Source organism: Acomys russatus, chromosome X, assembly GCF_903995435.1.
Source record: "Acomys russatus chromosome X, mAcoRus1.1, whole genome shotgun sequence".
In the NCBI taxonomy this organism is placed as follows: domain Eukaryota; kingdom Metazoa; phylum Chordata; class Mammalia; order Rodentia; family Muridae; genus Acomys; species Acomys russatus.
In genome coordinates, this window is record NC_067169.1 from 96,983,379 (window position 1) to 97,000,989 (window position 17,611).

Sequence of the window (17,611 nt, forward strand, 5' to 3'; positions counted from 1 at the left end):
GGTCCCTCCCTCCAGCCCTGTTCTCTCTATCGCCCTTTCATTTGTCCTCAAAAAAGGAAAGCCCCCCCCCAACCCACCCCCACGCATCAAGTCATATCAGGACTGAGCTCATCCTCATCCACTGAGGCCAGGCAAGGCAGCGCCATTAGAGTGAAGTGATTGAAAGCAGACAACAGAGTCTATGTCATAGATAGAATCCACTCAACGTACTAGGGAACCAACGGGAAGACCAAACTGCCCATCAGTTACACATGTGTAGGGGGCCTAGGTCCAGTCTGTGCATGTTATTTGGTCGGTGCTTCCATCTCTGTAAGCCCACATGGGTCTAGGTTAGTTGACTCTGTTGGTTTTCTTGCAGCGTTCTTATCCCACCCCACTACTTCCACAAGACTCCCAGAGCTCTGCCTAATAAACTGTTTCTGATCAAGCAGCTTTGAGCACAGCATTTGGGGAGCCAAGGAGACTCTACTAAAGGTAGAGCAAGATTGTCCAGGAAAATGCATGGAGGGAAGGTAAGTTGAGCAGGTACTGATCAGGACTCCGAAAGCAACAGGTTTTCATGACTTAGGTAACATTTTGATCAATTTCAACTATGTGTTATGTAATGTGACTACATAACACATGCCCGGATGTGATTAACTCATTATTCATATTGTTAAACTCTAATAATGGGGATGAATTAGTATGATTTTTAAAGCTGGGGATATTCAAGGCATGTTCTATCATTTAGCCACATCCAAAAACCTCTGGGGCGTGCACAAACTGGTGCACCAACTAAGACAATGAATGGAGAGAACCTAGACCCCCTGTCCAGATCTATCCTATGGACATGTGGGGGGGGGGACTGCCTCTGACATGAACTCTGGTGCCTGAGATTTGATCACTGCTCCTTGGGGGTGGCCTTGCAGGCACACAGAGGAAAGGGATGCAGGCTATCCTGATGAGACCTGACAGGCTGTGGTCATATGGTGGGGGAAGAAAGCCCCATGTTAGAGGTCTAGGGGAGGGGAATAGGGTAGAAGAGGGAATAAGGGTGGGAACAGGAAGATAAGAGTGAGGGTATAACAATACAGATCTAATGTGAATAAATTGTAATAAATAAAAAATTAAAAGCCCATTTTGAAGTTCTAGGTACTCTTGGGATTCTTTTTGGTCTCTTTTACTTAATATGAACCATCATCCACTTTTTAAGAAGTAAAAGTCATTAGCATGAGAATCTGTGCTGAAGTTCATAAGCTAGAGTCTCAAAGGGAATGGGTGTTACCTTTTTGATCTTTAGAATATAATTATTAGAGAGGCAAATTTTGTTTGGTTATGATTTTATGCTGACTTAAGACATTGTGTGGAAGGAGTCTTTTTATTCACCTTGAAAAAATAAGCATGGTATCACGAATCTTTTCATTATATTGATCAATATTAATCTTATTTTCAGTATCTCTATAGATGGAAAAGTTGTTGCCTGCATAACCAGATCAATTGTCATGTCCATTTTTACTTCTCTGATGAACTCTACTAAATTATACTTCCTCAACTAGCATGCACAATGTCCTTTGTTGTTGTTGTTCTTTCTAATGAAGTAAATCTTAACAATACATGTAACACACCTAAAACATGGCCTACTATATAGTGGGTATTCAATAACTGGCATCAGTTTGTTAGTTTGGTTTTTTTATTTTTGTTTTTGTTTTTGTTTTTTATTTAATGAGATGGGGTGTCTCTGTGTGTAGCCCTGGCTGCCTTGAAACTCCCTTTGTAGACCAGGCTGGCCTTGAAATCACAGAGGTCCTCCTGTCTCTGCCTCTGCCTCCGAAGTGCTGGGATTAAAGGCATGCACCATCACCGCCCCGCTATTAGTTTTCATTGTTACTGGTAATAGGTTTACAAGTTTACAAGCTAGGAATCATCAGAAAGAAGGCCCCACTAAAGTATATTGAATCAGAATGTCTTTGGGTGAGTTGTTGGAGTGATTTTAGAATCACTTCCTCAGGTGATTCTAATGTAGAAATAGCATTTGGAAATTACAGAATTTAACCAGCATGAAATTCCAGCATTTCTGCTCTTACTTGGATAAATATCACTTACAGACTTCTTATCTCTGCGGGTAATAAGTACATTAGATCCTATACAATCCGTGCCTTCTAATGAATATTTTGAAAGAAAGAGCTCTTTCAGGATCAGAGTTTATGGATGGTTTACAATCACCTATAGTTGAAACTCCATGAGGACCTGACACCTTTTTCTGGCTTACAAGGGAACTGCAAACCTAGACACAGACAAATTCACATAAAACTAAAATCATTCTTAAAAATTAAGTCATGCAGCCTGGCACAGTGGCACATGCCTGTAATCCCAGCACTCAGGGAGGCAGAGGCCAGCAAATCTCTGAGTTCAAAGCCAGCCTGGTCTACAAAGCAAGTCCAGGATAGTTCAAGGCTATACAAAGAAACCCTGCCTCGAAAAAAAAAAAAAAACAAAGTCATGCTTGTAATTAATCACACAAAATACTAACCTAGTATATTTCAGCTTCCATATAAGCAGCCTGGGAAATTTATAACCACAAAAATGAAAAATAAAAAATCAAGGCCAGATACAGCTTTTAAAGCAGTGGTACTTTTCATATTTGCACCATGATGACAATGGCCACATGAGTCTCTGATTTTTATAAATGTGTATGCCTATACACAAAAGAAATGTCAGGAAACCCACAGGGTATCAGGGAACTAAGCAGATCCTCCCCTACTGCCTTCCTTCCCCACTCCATCCCTTTGTCTCACCCCAGAAACCCACTGACAGAGACCTGGCCATGGAATCAGATAAGTGATTTTCATTCTTTTTCCCACCCTCCAAGCCCAACTTCCCAGTCTTATCTCCAAATTGGTAGCAGACCACCTGCTATGGTCTGTTCTTCCTCTCTGCACCAAAACTCTTGTAACTAAGTATATCCTCTCCTACAGCCTTCCTTCCTCACCCCATCCCTTTGTCTGACCTACCAACACCTAAAATATTCGCTCCCCAAAACCAATAGGACACTCTGGCCAGAAAATCAGATCCTCCTGGTAGATTCAGCTTTCCTCCCTCCTGTGGACCCTCATCCTTTTCTGGTGGAAATGCAAACTTGTATAGTCACTATGGAAATCAGTATGCCAATTCCTCTGGAAGATAGGAACCAATCTGCCACAAGATTGGTTATACCACTCTCAGGAATATGCCAAAAGCTTCATCCTACCATTGAGACATTTGTTCAACCATGTTCACTGCTGCCATATTCGTAACAGCCAAACATTAGAAACAACCTAGATGTCCCCCAATGGATAAATGGATAATGAAAATTTGGTACATTTACACAATGGAATATTACTCACCTGTTAAAAAAAGAAATCATGAAACTTGCTTATAAATGGATGGAGCTAGATAAAAAAATTTCCCGAGTGAGGTAAACCAGATGCCAAAAGACAAATATGTTATGCATTTGCTTATATGTGGGTGTTAGCTGTTTTGTCTGTGATACCCAAACTACAGAGGTTAGGCATAGAGTAAGGGACTGGGGGTAGGATTGGATCACCCTAGGAAGGGGAAATAGGATAGTTTTGGATGCACGGGGTGGGGACTGCAATAGGAAGATGAAGCAGGGAAGGGGAGCAAAGAAGGGAATTGGGGAAGAAATATGGGGAGGGTCCGCTAAAAGCTACAGGCCATTTGAGGGGTAGTATGGACACCTAATACAATAGAAGCTTCCAAAAATATATAAATACATGAAGGTGATCTAAAGATAATTGCCAAATAATGGGGGAAATGAAGCCCAACTGGACATTTCTCATTGCCAAATGAAGACTAGACTTCTGGGAATGGGTTACATCTAATTGAGTTGTTGGCCAAAGGGGCCCTATGGGAGCTTCAAACAATCCAGGTTATTGCCAAAGGCTATTGGTTGCTCTCCAAAAATTTATGGTAAAGCACTTTTGCTGAAGATAACACATTGACATAGAGAAGTTGAGCTGGTTCCAACCTAGAGCATTCACCCCTATTGACTAGTGTTCATAGGACTGGAAGGTACTCTGCACACTACCAAAGGAGAAAGAAAAACATGCATGCATGCAAGATGCACTAGTGAAATAGTGGTGCAAAGCTTGTGGTAGTAACCAACCACTATCTGATTGGACTTAAGTTCTATTCTGTAAGCTTACTTACAGAGCCAAGATCACCTGATATGGCCACAAGGCATGAAGCCAGATTTGGGTTGGATGGAACACAGCAAGATTGAGGCTGTGAAAATTTTATTGAGAACAACCAGAAACATATTACAATGGCAATGGCCAGGATCAATACAGTTGTGGTTGCCAGGATACAATGGCATTTGCAAGCTATACAGGGTACACAATATTAATGTCTAAGACTATTCGTCCTGTCAGGCTTCCATGCCTCCTTTTGAAGGAACATACAGAGAAACACAAAGCGGCCTGAATGCTTCACTACCTCTCAGGAACTGGAAGGCATATTGTGCCCCAGGAGCCAGGGACTCTAATCTGAAAAACCTCTCAAGGCAGCTAGGTCAGGCTAACTTCATGGTTTCCTTCACCATTCCATGAGATGGGACCCATGTCTGACACTAGCTAACTAGGTAGGCCAGGGGCCTAAGGGAAAATGAAATACTGTTCTGTTAAAGAAATGTAACAGCAAAATGGCTCATAATGACCTTCTCCTATACTCGTAGATCAGTGTCTTGTTCAGTCATCATCAGAGATGCTTCTTCCTGCAGTAAATAGGAATACGGAGACCCACAGCTGCACAAGGTGCAGAAAGTGAGAGATACTGGAACATTTGGTCTTAAATGGGATGTCTCCATCAATCCCCCACCCTATCCCATGTCTCAGGGAACCCTGGGGATGAAGAGGTGAAGAGTGTTAAGAACCAGAGGGAATTGAGAATACTAGGAAATGAAGTCTTCTAAACACTGAAGGACCAATGCACATAAGAACTCAGAGACTGTGGCAGCATGTATGGCACCTGCTCGGGTCTCTCTCTCTCTCTCTCTCTCTCTCTCTCTCTCTCTCTCTCTCTCTCTCTCTCTGTGTGTGTGTGTGTGTGTGTGTTTCTGTCTGTCTGTTGGTCTCTTTTCTTAGCCTGCAGGTCTTTTACTTATATATTAAGGTTTCCAATTTTATATTTTTAAGAAATTTCTGTTCATGCCAATGTGTGTGGGGCTATGGCTATATTTGTTTCTTGAGCTTTTTCTTCAGCTCTTTTTCTGTTAATCTTTTTGTCCTATTCAGGTTTGTTTTATATTATTTTAAGATGCCTGTTCATTTTCTAATGAAAGAGGAAGGATGTAGATTTGGGTAGGTGAAAAGGATCTGGGAAGAACTGGGGGGAGGGACTATTATAATCAGATTATATGAAAAAAACTAATTTCAGTAAGAAAAAAAAGAAAGGAATGTTATCATAAATCCCAGGTTATATACCATGTTGCAAATCTTCAAACTTATTTTCTTGGACCAAACAAAATCATTAAAAATCTGTACATCTGGACCCCTTTTGCTGAGAACTGAGTTGGGAGAGGGGAAATTATAATCACCTAGTAACTAACACCCAGGGCCATTCAAAAATCCTTCCATTTTGTTTGCTTTTGAGACAGGGTTACACTACATAGCCCTGGCTGACCTGGAATTTACTAAGTAGATCACAACTGTGAATTCAGAGATCCACTTGCCTGTCTCCCAAGTACTACACTAAAGGTGTGTGCCACCAAGCCTGGTACTTCCTACTGTTTTATTTTGAAAACAAAACTACCCAGCCCCTTGGCTTCTTGGTGAAATGCAAATATGTTTAAGTCTTCAGTGACAGGAAAATGTTCTGAAGTCTGGGATCTTATCTGAAATATAAATATCCCCAAGCCTATTAATAACCCTAAGACTAAGAAGTCCTTTTCAGCTAAGTGACAAAACCTCAAAACCACTCGCTATAACTCACATTCTTCATATCCCATGACTTTCATGTAAAAGTTTCAAAATGGGTGGGGTATCATGGGTATTTCATTCTACATCGGTAAATAAAATATTCAAACTGAGTGTGGTAACACACACTGTAATCTCAGTCCTTAGGAGGTTTATTAAGGCAAGGACTACACAGCAAGGCTATAAAAATTATACACAGGGCAGCAGAACATAGGCTTGTTCCATGATCCGGAGTGGTGGCACATACGTATAATGTCAGAATTGGACAAGTGAGTCAGAAATATAAGGCCTTCCTCAGATACATGGTATGAGACCAGCCTGAGCTACAAAAGACCCTGACTCTTGTAAAAATAATATAGTCAAATCATGGAAACCACCACAAAATGTCCTGTTTTATTCCCTCCACTCTATGATTATACTGTATGAAAAATAGTAAGCCTTCCCTCACCCAGGCTTCTCAGAATATCTTCCTTCCTCTACTTAACATTATGTACCATTGTCTGAATCCACTAACTAGAATGGATGGTTCACGAGGGCAGATGTGTTTTATTCTGCTTCTAGGATATAGAGGCACTTAAACATGTATTTCAATCTCCAACAGGAGAAATATTCTGTATCAGGACTCAGATAACTAGAGCCTGCACACCAAATCCAGGTTTCTTTCTATTTTGTAAATAAAATTTCCTCAGACTATGTAACCACACTCACTGACATTCTGACTGCTTTCTTACCACATCTTCAAGCTCTGAAAAGTTGGAAGAGGAACACATGAGCACAAAGCCTCAAATATTTACTATCTAGTGCTTTATAGAAAAGGTTTGACACCTTATTTTTCTAAACATGGTCAGAAACACTCTTAGAACAGAAAATGGTTCTTAGACTCTTGTACTTAGAACAGGTAGATGTTCAGAAGCAGCTATCATATTGCAAACTTAAATTTCTTTCCTCTAACATAATTTTGCAATTAAAAGCAAAACGATGAAGCTGGAGAGATTGCTCAGCAGATAAGAGCAGTTAGACTCTTGTAGAGTATCTAGATTAAGTTCCCAGCACCCTTACAGGTATCTCCTCGGTTACATGTATTCTTAGGTATTGTATTATTTTTTAAGTTACTGCAAACAGGATTTTTTTCTGATTTCTTTCATGGCAAGTTTGTTAGTAGTACATAAAACAGATATTGACTTTTATGCTGACTTTGTATCCTACTGTGCTAAAAGTGTCCATTAGATCTAAGATTTTTCCAGTGAAGTCTTTTAGAACCTTTTGTTCCATGTTATCAGCAAAGATAATTTGGCTTCTTCCTTTCCTACTAGTATCCCTTTTCCTTCTCTAGTCTTACTGTTCTAGCTAACACATTCAGTACTATATTGAGTAAACAAAAATGGATAAAGTGGGAACCTGTTTCTCATTCTGGATTTTAAATGAAATAGTTTATCTCAATTGAGTATTGTGTTAGTGATAGTTTTGTCAGTCTTTCTTATGTCAAAGTATACTATATCTGTCCCTATAACCTTAAACCTTATAACATGAATGGAATTATAAAGAAACAGAAAGCAAGCTGGGCGTGGTGGCGCACGCCTGTAATACCAGCACTCAGGAGGCAGAGGCAGGCAGATCACTGTGAGTTCAAGGCCAGCCTGGTCTACAAAGCAAGTCCAGGACAGCCAGGGATACACAGAGAAACCCTGTCTCGGAAACAAACAAACAAAACAAAAAAATAGAAAGCAATTCTTAAACATCTCACACAGATGATTTCTAAGTAAATCATAGTTATTTTCTCAAAGTCACAAATTGCTTTAATGAAGTTTTCTTTTCCTTTGAAATGTTTATGGTAGGTATGTTATAGGTGTTCAACAATCAATGCACAAACCATACTCCCACAAATATTTGTTCTGCTCATCTTCTGCAAGTTACAATTACCCAAAAAAGAGCATCAAAATGCATATTCTTTTGCCAATTCTAAGATAGGGTCGTCACTTTTTAATCTTCTTTTTAAAAACTATATCCCTTTTCAACTCTGAAAATTCTGATTCTATATCAATGCCATCAAGACATTGAGAAATGGATAATATAAGGCATGTTTTCATCCTACAGCTTACTTCAAGTGCAAAAAATAATCGAATAATGTTTCCATAGTGTTGGGTGTTGACAATGTAGCCCATGCAGAAAAAAAAAAAAAATAAGGCTAAAAGATTACTGAGTTAACTTTTCTAAGTTATGCTAAATAAGTAACAATATACACAATGATATAGTCATTTGAGAAAACTATTGTTTATTTAGAAAAAATGGTTACACTGGTAGAATTCAGTAGATAAAAAATTCTCTTAAAAATGTCATGTGAAACTTTTCCAGATGTAAGTTTAGCAATACAAAGCTCCGGTAGCTGTAAAATTAAAACACAATTAATTTTTTATCCCCCCCCCCCCAGGGAAATTTCCCAATTACAAGAAAAAATGGCAAGGGGCAAGTGAACGCTGGTATGTTTTTCTTTGTAGAACAGGTTTTAATGTTGTACACATACTATATAAAACGATTCTTAGGCGTTGCATAAGACAGTGCTCCACTTTATTTTTAGTGACTAATATTAAAAACAGGCCAAATAAATTAAAACTGAGTTCTAAAATGAGGTAAATTCAAAATCATTCAGTAACTGTTTATTTTCAGTTTCAAACATTAAAAAGAAAGCATTTCAAATGGGAGGCGGGACCAAAACCCAGGCAATATTTCATCAAAAGTGAACTTCTGTACACATGTAACCTTGTTTGCTTATTGGGAAATATATGCAGCACATTGTGCTAAAATATGGAATAATCAACACTTTCAGCCATTACTGAAAATAAACATGTAGAAATTAAGCAACAAGTTAAAGTACAATATAACATATAACACAACAATTTTAGGTGTTCTGCATGGAGCAATAAAGCAGATAACTGAAAATGGGCCCGCTTCATTCACAATTCTCAGAAATCTACTCAGGAAAATAAGATTCTGGTCACAGCTGTATGATTTCAATTCATTCTTTCCACCTGAAAAAAACAAATTGGTTATATTGATAGACAAGAAGGAGAGACTGAGGGAAAAAGTAGGGAGGAAGGCCAAGAGAAGGAAAGGATAGGACAGAGAGGAAGGAGGGGTGAAAAAGGAGGAAAGTGAAAAAACCACTTAGGAAGAAAGTTCATTGAATTCTGTCAATAACAAAGGCCTGGATGAAGTTCTCAGAAAATGATGAAATATTTCTGTGTCTTTGTCCATTCTTAGAAATCATTAAGATACTATGACTTTTAAGAAACATTGAAATATTTTCTGTATTTGAGAGGGCAGAAGGATTGCGGGATTTCAGAGAAAAAGAGTAAAGAGTAACAGGTACATTCTTCAGGCGCAAGAAATAATGTATCAAAAATAAACAGAACATTTAGCAAAGGAAAGGAACCTATTTTTTACATATCAACCAATAGAAACAGAGAGAGGAAAATGACATCAATTTTTTTCACAAGGACACATTTTAATAGTGAATTATATTAAGATGCAATGTCTGCTAAATTATAAAAATTGCTTTAAAAATATATTGACTCAATTATACTCATTTCCTTTCCTTTATGTAGACATTTTCAAATACTGTATAATGAAATAAATTCAAAACATGATTACAGTATGTGGCAAATAGTTTTATATCTGCCTAATGTTGTTCTCAATTTTTAAATTAATGCTTAATGCATTAAACTTTATTAATGAAAATACTACATTCACATAGTTCCTAAAATCATAGCTAGAAGGGGCCTTAGAAAATAACCAAAATTGTATGAAATGCCAACAAATAATTTACACATCATTTCTACACAGCATTCTGCGCATACCATGTATAATCTTGACATCATCAATTATAATTTTGGATACACTGATGTTGAACTCACAATTTTAATACTTGAAAAACAATTGTTCCTGCCCATCAAATAATAAATGGGTAAACAAAACATAAATACACATTCATTCTGTGGAATATTTAACCATAAAAAGGAATGGATTATTGACACATGCTACACCATGGATAAATCCTGATAATATATATGATGGTAGTTGAAAGAATCCTGGCCCCCAAGGACATGATATTGCACGATTCCATTTATATGAAATGTCCCCAAACAGGCAAATTCACAGGCAGAAATGTGTCAGTAGCTTCCAGTGGCTGAAGAAAGAGGAGAGTTAAGAATGACTGCTAACCTGCATGTTCTGCAATTAGACTATGGTGATGACTGCACCACATAGTGAATATACTAAGGACCACTGACCTGTCCACTTTAAAATGGTGACTGCATCTCAGGCTTTTAGATTGAAAATAAATAATGTTCTAATAAAGAACATCATGATATTCACATGACCATACTTGTGAGAATAAGAAATGAGTTCTTGATCACAATGATTTCTGTGTAATGTTCCAATAAAAAAAATGAACATCATGATATCCATATGACCATACGCGGAATAAGAAATGGGGCCTCAATCATGATGTCACCCTATGAGAATTCCTTAAGGACAAGGAAACTTAGATGACAAATTTAAAGGTACATTAAAAGATAAAAATGCTGTTGCTGTTAAAACACATAAAGATCTTTCCCAGGAACTGGAATTAAATTTAAAATTTTTTACAAGAAGCCAAAACCCTCCAAGCAACAAAATCATCCCAATGTTTTCACACTTACAGAGTTCACACACAAAGGCAATCTATCTACATCATTAAGGAATTGGTTCCAGGAGGCAATTTCCTCTCCTTTCTGAGAAAGAAGGATGAACTAAAAGTCAGTTAGTGAATTTTTCATTAGATGCTGCTTCTGGATGGCATATCTCAAGTAAAAATTGTATGCACAGGGACCTTGCTCCAAGAAATTGCCTGCAGGTGAAAATAATGTTCTGAAAATCATTGACTTTGGAATGTCTTGTCAAAAGGATGGTGGTATGTATGCATCTTCTGACTTAAAGCAGATTCCCATTAAATGGACAGCACCAGAAGCTCTTAATTATGTGAAATATCATTCTGAGAGTGACTCATGGAGCTTTGGCATCCTCCTCGGGGAGACGTTCAGCTTAGGGGTCTGTCCACACCCTGGAATGACAAATCAGCAAGTACAAGAGCAAGTGGAAAGATACTGGATGTTAGTCATGATATCTCAAGAGTGCCATTCGATTCAATAATGCTGAAGTTTGGGGGTTACAACTTGAAATCTGCTCCAAAGCTCAATGAGCTTCAGAAGAGGTAGCTGCTATCAAGCATACTTATAACTCTAGAATTTGAGACTATGAGACAGGAGGATCACACTGGGTTAGATTCTAGCCTGTGCTATACAAAATTACAGGACAGCTTCAGCTACAAAGTGAGTCCCTGTCTCAAAGATCCCAAAACAAGAAGGCATAGTGATGAAACAGTGCCGAACTCACACTCCAGGATTCTTTCCTCAATACAGTTACAATTTTATTCTCATTAACACTAGGCTTACACCAATACTATGCAACATTCCTTTAAGCTTATTGTAAATAATGTTATTTTAAAAATAAATGTGTACCACTTTAACAATTATTTATCAGCAAGATTAGCCTATAAATCTAAGGGGTCACAGAAACCTATCTTTTTCACACTTAGGATTTTGTTGATATTTCTCAAAATCATTTTCTAATGCAGGCTCAATCTGCTTTCCTCCATCATCACACACATATACTCTTTTGAAAGTAAAAATTGTACTGCTAACACCACAGAGAACACAATCAAACAAGAAGTGGCCTTCTATTCTGCTGAGAACAGATTACATGTTGAAGCATCCTTTTATATTGGTACTTATATCAATGTCAATTCTTTTTTACCTGATTCAATAGTTTACAGATGTCTCATAAAATAGCCTTTTGATGATAATAAAAATTTAAGAGAAATACAAAATACAAACCTACCCAAATAGTAGCTAACTCATGGTTAAGTATATCAAAGGAGGAACCACAGCATTGTGTTTCTTGAACTCATTATCACTTGGTTATCTTGAATTAGTGATTTGCCCCTTCCCTCTCCAAAGCTGAAGTATATATAAGGATGAAATTGACATTTAGAATATCAAAGGACTATTCACAAGGAAGAAGTTATGAGAAGAAAGACACAGGGACAGGCATCCTAATCTAGCATTACACCTGAAGGTATTCTTAGGAACTTTTTATACCAAACACAGTATAGTTCCTGGAATGATCTGTGTGGGTGAAATGTAACACAAAGTTAAAGATGAGAATCTTTTAAGCTAAAGCCTAATTGCACACAGTGTTGCTTGTCAAAATAAAAATGTACAAGGTCACACACATGGGCAAATTTGGCAGGAGACCCTTTTGTAAGTCTTTATCCCAATGTCAAGACCTTTAAAAACACAAAACAAAATAGCACCTTAGTGAATATGTGTCTACCTGAAGAGGAAAAGGAAGTACAAAATTCTTTCTGGCTTCAACTACTTAGTGTCTATGAGTATTGATTTACAGAACCCACAATTAGTACTTTTGAAGACTATAAATGTTAATGAAGAGAAAATAGTTGTGTTTAGCAATTCAGTCTAACAAAAGCTTTGTACATATTAAAAGCAAAAACAAGCTTGTGCTCAATAAATATCCTCAGGACTATAAAACAATTGTTAGTCATTTTGGTTTCCCTTCTATCAAACAGTGTATGTAAACTGAGCTTGTTTGATAGCAGAAAAAAAAAGTATTTTTCTTCCAGTATTGTTCTTCACTAAAGTTTTCGATGATTAAATCATTTCACATTGCAGTTACTACTTCTGTACACAGATTTCCATGTATAGTTACCAGGATGCCTAAATATCACAGCACATATGACAAGGAAAAATAATTGGTTATCTATACAAGAACGAGTAAAATCATTTGTTCAACTAAAATCACAATTGAAGGATGTGGATATGCAATGTACTTATACATAGGTGGGGACCAGTAACTAGGACAAGCTCATATGAGCAACCACTAGCTCCTAAGGAATAAGTTCCACCAAATACTCATTTCCTAATATGGATCACTACCATATTTAGACTATACCTGGGAATGCCAACACATTCCTAAAGTTAGAAATCTGTGAGAGCTTAGGAGGCCAGTTTCCTAAGTACAGAGTAGAAGGGGAAAGGGGGCTAGAACAGGAATTTTAAGTCAATTGTCTATAATGGCTAAAGCTATAATGGAAACAAACAAAATGAACCATACAGGGAATGCTGGAGTAAACAGTCTGCCTTGCGCTCCCCCGACCAATCTGTCCACAAAAGCCTTGTTCTAGAAGAGAGCATGTAGGTCAAAGTTTGATTGCTACTATATAGAAATCAGAACATAATGTCAAATGTTTCAATTCATCAAATAAAACTGAAATTCTGATTGGTCATTTTTTTTCCTGAATTGTTAGAAGGATAATCTAGTGTTTTGAAGAATTGTACATGCACATAATCCCAGCAGTAATAAGGCTGACCTTGGAGGACTGACATTGAGTTTGACATCAACCTAGGCTACACAATGATTTCTGGACCAGCTTGGAATACAGTGTAAGAACGTACTTCAAACCAACCAGCAAATAAATAAAACCATGCATTCTAAATGTAAACCTTCTATAAGACCTCACCAACAAGCCAAATTTTGTTCAAGGATTAGAAAATTGCAGTATCAGGCTTGGGGGATAAAGAATTAGGTTACATATATAAAACTAGAAGTAAGAAATAAATTAGGCTTGCTAGAATGGAAAGTTAGAAATGCAGTGGCTAGAATAGGACATGAGTTGTGGGCTGCATATACCGAAAAGTAACTGAGAAGACAAAGGATGGTTGTTAGGTAATAATTTAATGAGCAAGAGTTTTTTTTGTTTGTTGGTTTTGGGTTTTGCCCCTTTGGTGTGGAAGACTGAACTTAGGGTGTTGCATATACTAGGCAAACAATCTACTACTGAGCTACATCCTGAGCTTCAGACAAGGATTTTTAAAGATTAAAGTAAAACAAAATGTAAAAGGCAAAAGCAGCTAATGATGCTCAAGAGACTAAATCAAGGAGAAGTAGAATTTGGATAAAGATTTTCCAGGTAAAAACACAAAAGAGTTTTACAACTAAAAATAAGAGAAAGGACAAGAAACTCTGAAAAGAATGTAATCCAAATCACATTTTTGTACAATATTCTCTTGATCCAAATGTGATCATTTTAGTATGTCTGCACTCAGGGTGACAGATACAACAAATCAATATAATTTCTTGGCTGACTCCCCTTAAATAACTGTTCTAAGTAGCAACAAGAAAATCTTAAAATTAGTGATAGGATAAAAATTATAGCAGCACTTTCTGTAGATGAGGAAACAAGTTAACAGGGGAGCAAGAGGGGCAGATTTTCATATACCCTACAAATAGACAGGTGCCATAGGAAACGATGAGCTTTCTGATGAAAAGAAAAAGAGAACAGCTTCTCCAACCACAGAATGAGTCCAAATCCAGAGGGAGCCAGAAAATAACCAGAAGAGAATCAGTCTACTCCAGAGTAATCGTCTACCCAGAAGAAAGCATGTGTGATATAACTGTAAAAGATTATCTAGTATTAGAAGATTTACTGCAACACCAGCCAAACATCTAGTTCTGTTCAAAACTATTGCCCCCACCTTTTGTTCCCAAGGGATATTTCAGGGCCAGTTTAGAATAACTCATAGAAATCTGTATCAAAAGCTTCTAGCTCATAAAAATCTGTATCAAAACGTCCATGTGTAAAAGCAAATTTAGGTTTTGAGAGAAAACAGACGAATAAGATCTCAGTGAAAGTTGTCAGTGGCCATGGTTGATCTATCTGTTCCTAATGTAAACTTGATGGGAAGGTTTTTGTTTAACAGAGAAGCAGTATATTAAATAAAAACAAATTGAAAGGTTAGATTAGAATAAAAAGTAATATATAGTATGTACAAATTTTCATATATAATATATATACTATATGTAATATTATATATCATGTAACATATATTATAGTTTCCTAGAGAAGACTTAATAATACTATTTTCTTTCTTTTATAATCATAAGGTGGTGCAGAGCAGATGAATTTCTGTGAGTTCAAGGCCAGGCTGATCTACATAGCAAGTTTAAGGCCAGCCAGAGCTATACAGTGACACTCTGTTTCAAAATAAGCAGAAGAATATTAAATGCTAAATGTTCTTTCATATTCATGTTTATCCTGCTCTACTATTCAGGTAATAAGCACGGGAAAACAGAGGAGAAAAAGTACATCCTTCATTAGGTCACCTATGTGACAAGCTTAAATCCCTGTATTGCAACCAAATAATTATGACAAAATTCACATCCTAAACCAAACCTGTATACAACATAGCTCCCAGATATTTCTCACCCTTAAGCAACACTAAGTAGGGTCTGTTATATATCCAGTTCCCTAAATTATTAGAAGCAGCTCATAGTAGAGATAAGGTATAAATAGTGTGTATATGTGTAGTATTATTAAGGGTCAATTACAATGGAAGCAAAAAATGAGCAATAAAACGTCAACTCAAATATTTCTACCTGGAGTCATTAATGGAGGACACAAATCATACTATTTACGTCAATAATCCTAAAACACCCAAGAGTAACTATTCAGATGCTGACTAACTAGGTCCTCAAAAAGGAGGCTAAATTAGATTATGAACTGTCTGTCCACTCTGCTTGTCATGTAATTTAAGTAAGATGTTCAAACAGTTTTATGTATCATACAGAGCAAATGCATTACCTTGGAGACAAATTTGCCTATTTAAAATCTTGCTAAAAGTACAGAATGTAATTTCTGACTTTATAAAACATGAGCAGTGGCAGAAAGAGACACAAAAACTTAAATGCACAAAGAACAAAAAACATTGAAGACCCGCCCTTAAGTGCCAACGCCATTTCTTAATGCCACTGTGCCCTGCTTCAACCTTTCAGAGTTTTAATTTCTTCACCTGTAAAGTATAAATAACACCACTATTTATTGTGCTACAGGTGCTTTAAAAACATAATTCAGAAAAGATGAGACTAGGTGGCAGAGACAGCCAGATGTTCTTAAATACATCTTGGTTGTTTTTTATTTTGTTTTGTTTTTAAGTGTAACTAATCAGCAAGCTTAAAGTGAAAAGAGTTTTAAAATAACTACAAGTTTTATATCTATAAACAAAATAATCACTATATTCAGGTAAGGATTCAAGTAGCTGTATCCTGGAAAATGGATCTGGTTCCTTTACCATTTTCAGGCCTCCTTTAGGTGTATATCTAAATACAAAGGAGGGAGATATACTCACCTTGGTTGGAAGTGTTCATTATCTGTGCTTGTCAGAGGACTTATGAGTAGATGACAAATTAAGGGAAAACAACTTTGGGGTGGGAAGAATAGTGTCCTACCTTTTGACTTCCAGGCCTAATTGGCTGTGATCAACCTAGTAACCTCAAGCTCTAGGAGCTCTGCTTTTGTGTCTATCATTCTGCTATTCTAGCCACCATGTTCCCCAGCCCAAGGGATTACTGCTCCTCTTTTGTTTCTTGGGATTAAGAATAACAAAAAGACAGAGAGCCTATAAAACCTATGTCCTTAAAAAAATCTCAGTCACTAGAGAATTATTTTTTAAAAATCAAGAAGACTGAATCTCTTGTTTTCAGATCCTACACTGAGGGTTAACTACACTTTAAAAGGAATAAGCTCCCTCATACTTAGACCGTATACAAGAAAGATTTAATTCTAAATATGAATAGTATCAAATCTTTCTATTATAGTGAATAAAATATAAAGATGAAAAGGATATTGTTTCTTCTCTTCCTTTCCTCCTGAACTATCCCGTTTTTCTTTCTTTTCTATCTTTTCTTTATCATGCCTGGATTCCTATGAGGAATGATGAAATTAGTTGAGGAATGAAAAATCAAATACATTTTTAAAAAATCAGCTTAAAATTCCCTTTTATCATCCACCAGCCATATTTTTTTCTTCAAAAAATGTGCTTAATATAACACAAAAACCACATGCAACAAAAGAAAAAATGGGAATATTGAACTCCCCCAAAAGTAAAACCATTCATACACCACAGGAAAGGGTAACAGCTTATAGAATAGGAAATGGCAGCTAAATATGCAGAATATCTAAAGATATCTTAAAAGTGAATGTCATAAAAGACAACTTAATTTGAAAACAGTAAAAGTATGTGAAGAGATTTTTCCCAAGAAGATATACAAATACAAGGAAAGACAGACATTTGGAATCATAGTCACCAAGGAAATACAAATCAAAACCACAATGAATTACCACTTACATCCACTAAATAAAAAGTAGCCAGTGTTGACAATGATGTACAGAAATTGCACCCTGATCTATTGCTAGTGGAAATGGAAACTATATAGCCACTGTGGAAAAGTTTGGCAGCAATTCAAAAAAGCTAAAAAAAAAAAAAACAAAAACCTAACAATTCTATTCCTAGGTATAGCCAAGAAAATTACAGGAAATCAAGCGAATTATTTCATAGCAGCACACAAATGGTCATAAGATTATCTCAATAGCCAGTAAGTAGAAATGATCTAAAATACAACACCTGGCTGGGTATAGTAGTTTATACCTGTAAATCTTAGCCCCAGGGAAATTGGGGCAGGAGGACTGCAAGTTTGAAGGTAGGCTAATG

The 17,611-nt window shown here is 36.8% G+C and overlaps 1 protein-coding gene across 5 annotated transcripts in view; it reads right to left on the bottom strand.

The window, feature by feature from the left end:
* Positions 1 to 8,198: 8,198 nt before the first annotated feature.
* Thoc2 (THO complex subunit 2) overlaps positions 8,199 to 17,611 on the bottom strand; it is a 114,554-nt gene continuing 105,141 nt past the window's right edge. For 2 of the 5 annotated variants that reach the window (XM_051141056.1, XM_051141052.1), the window contains exons 37-39: positions 16,748 to 16,824; positions 16,250 to 16,295; positions 8,199 to 11,049 (exon numbers count right to left, since the gene is read on the bottom strand). In XM_051141056.1, coding sequence (XP_050997013.1) covers positions 16,268 to 16,295; positions 16,748 to 16,824 — 105 coding nt within the window. In that variant the 3' untranslated portion in view covers positions 8,199 to 11,049; positions 16,250 to 16,267. The remainder of the gene's footprint in view (positions 11,050 to 16,249; positions 16,296 to 16,747; positions 16,825 to 17,611) is intronic. The other 3 variants (XM_051141055.1, XM_051141054.1, XM_051141053.1) reach the window with 3 other exon arrangements.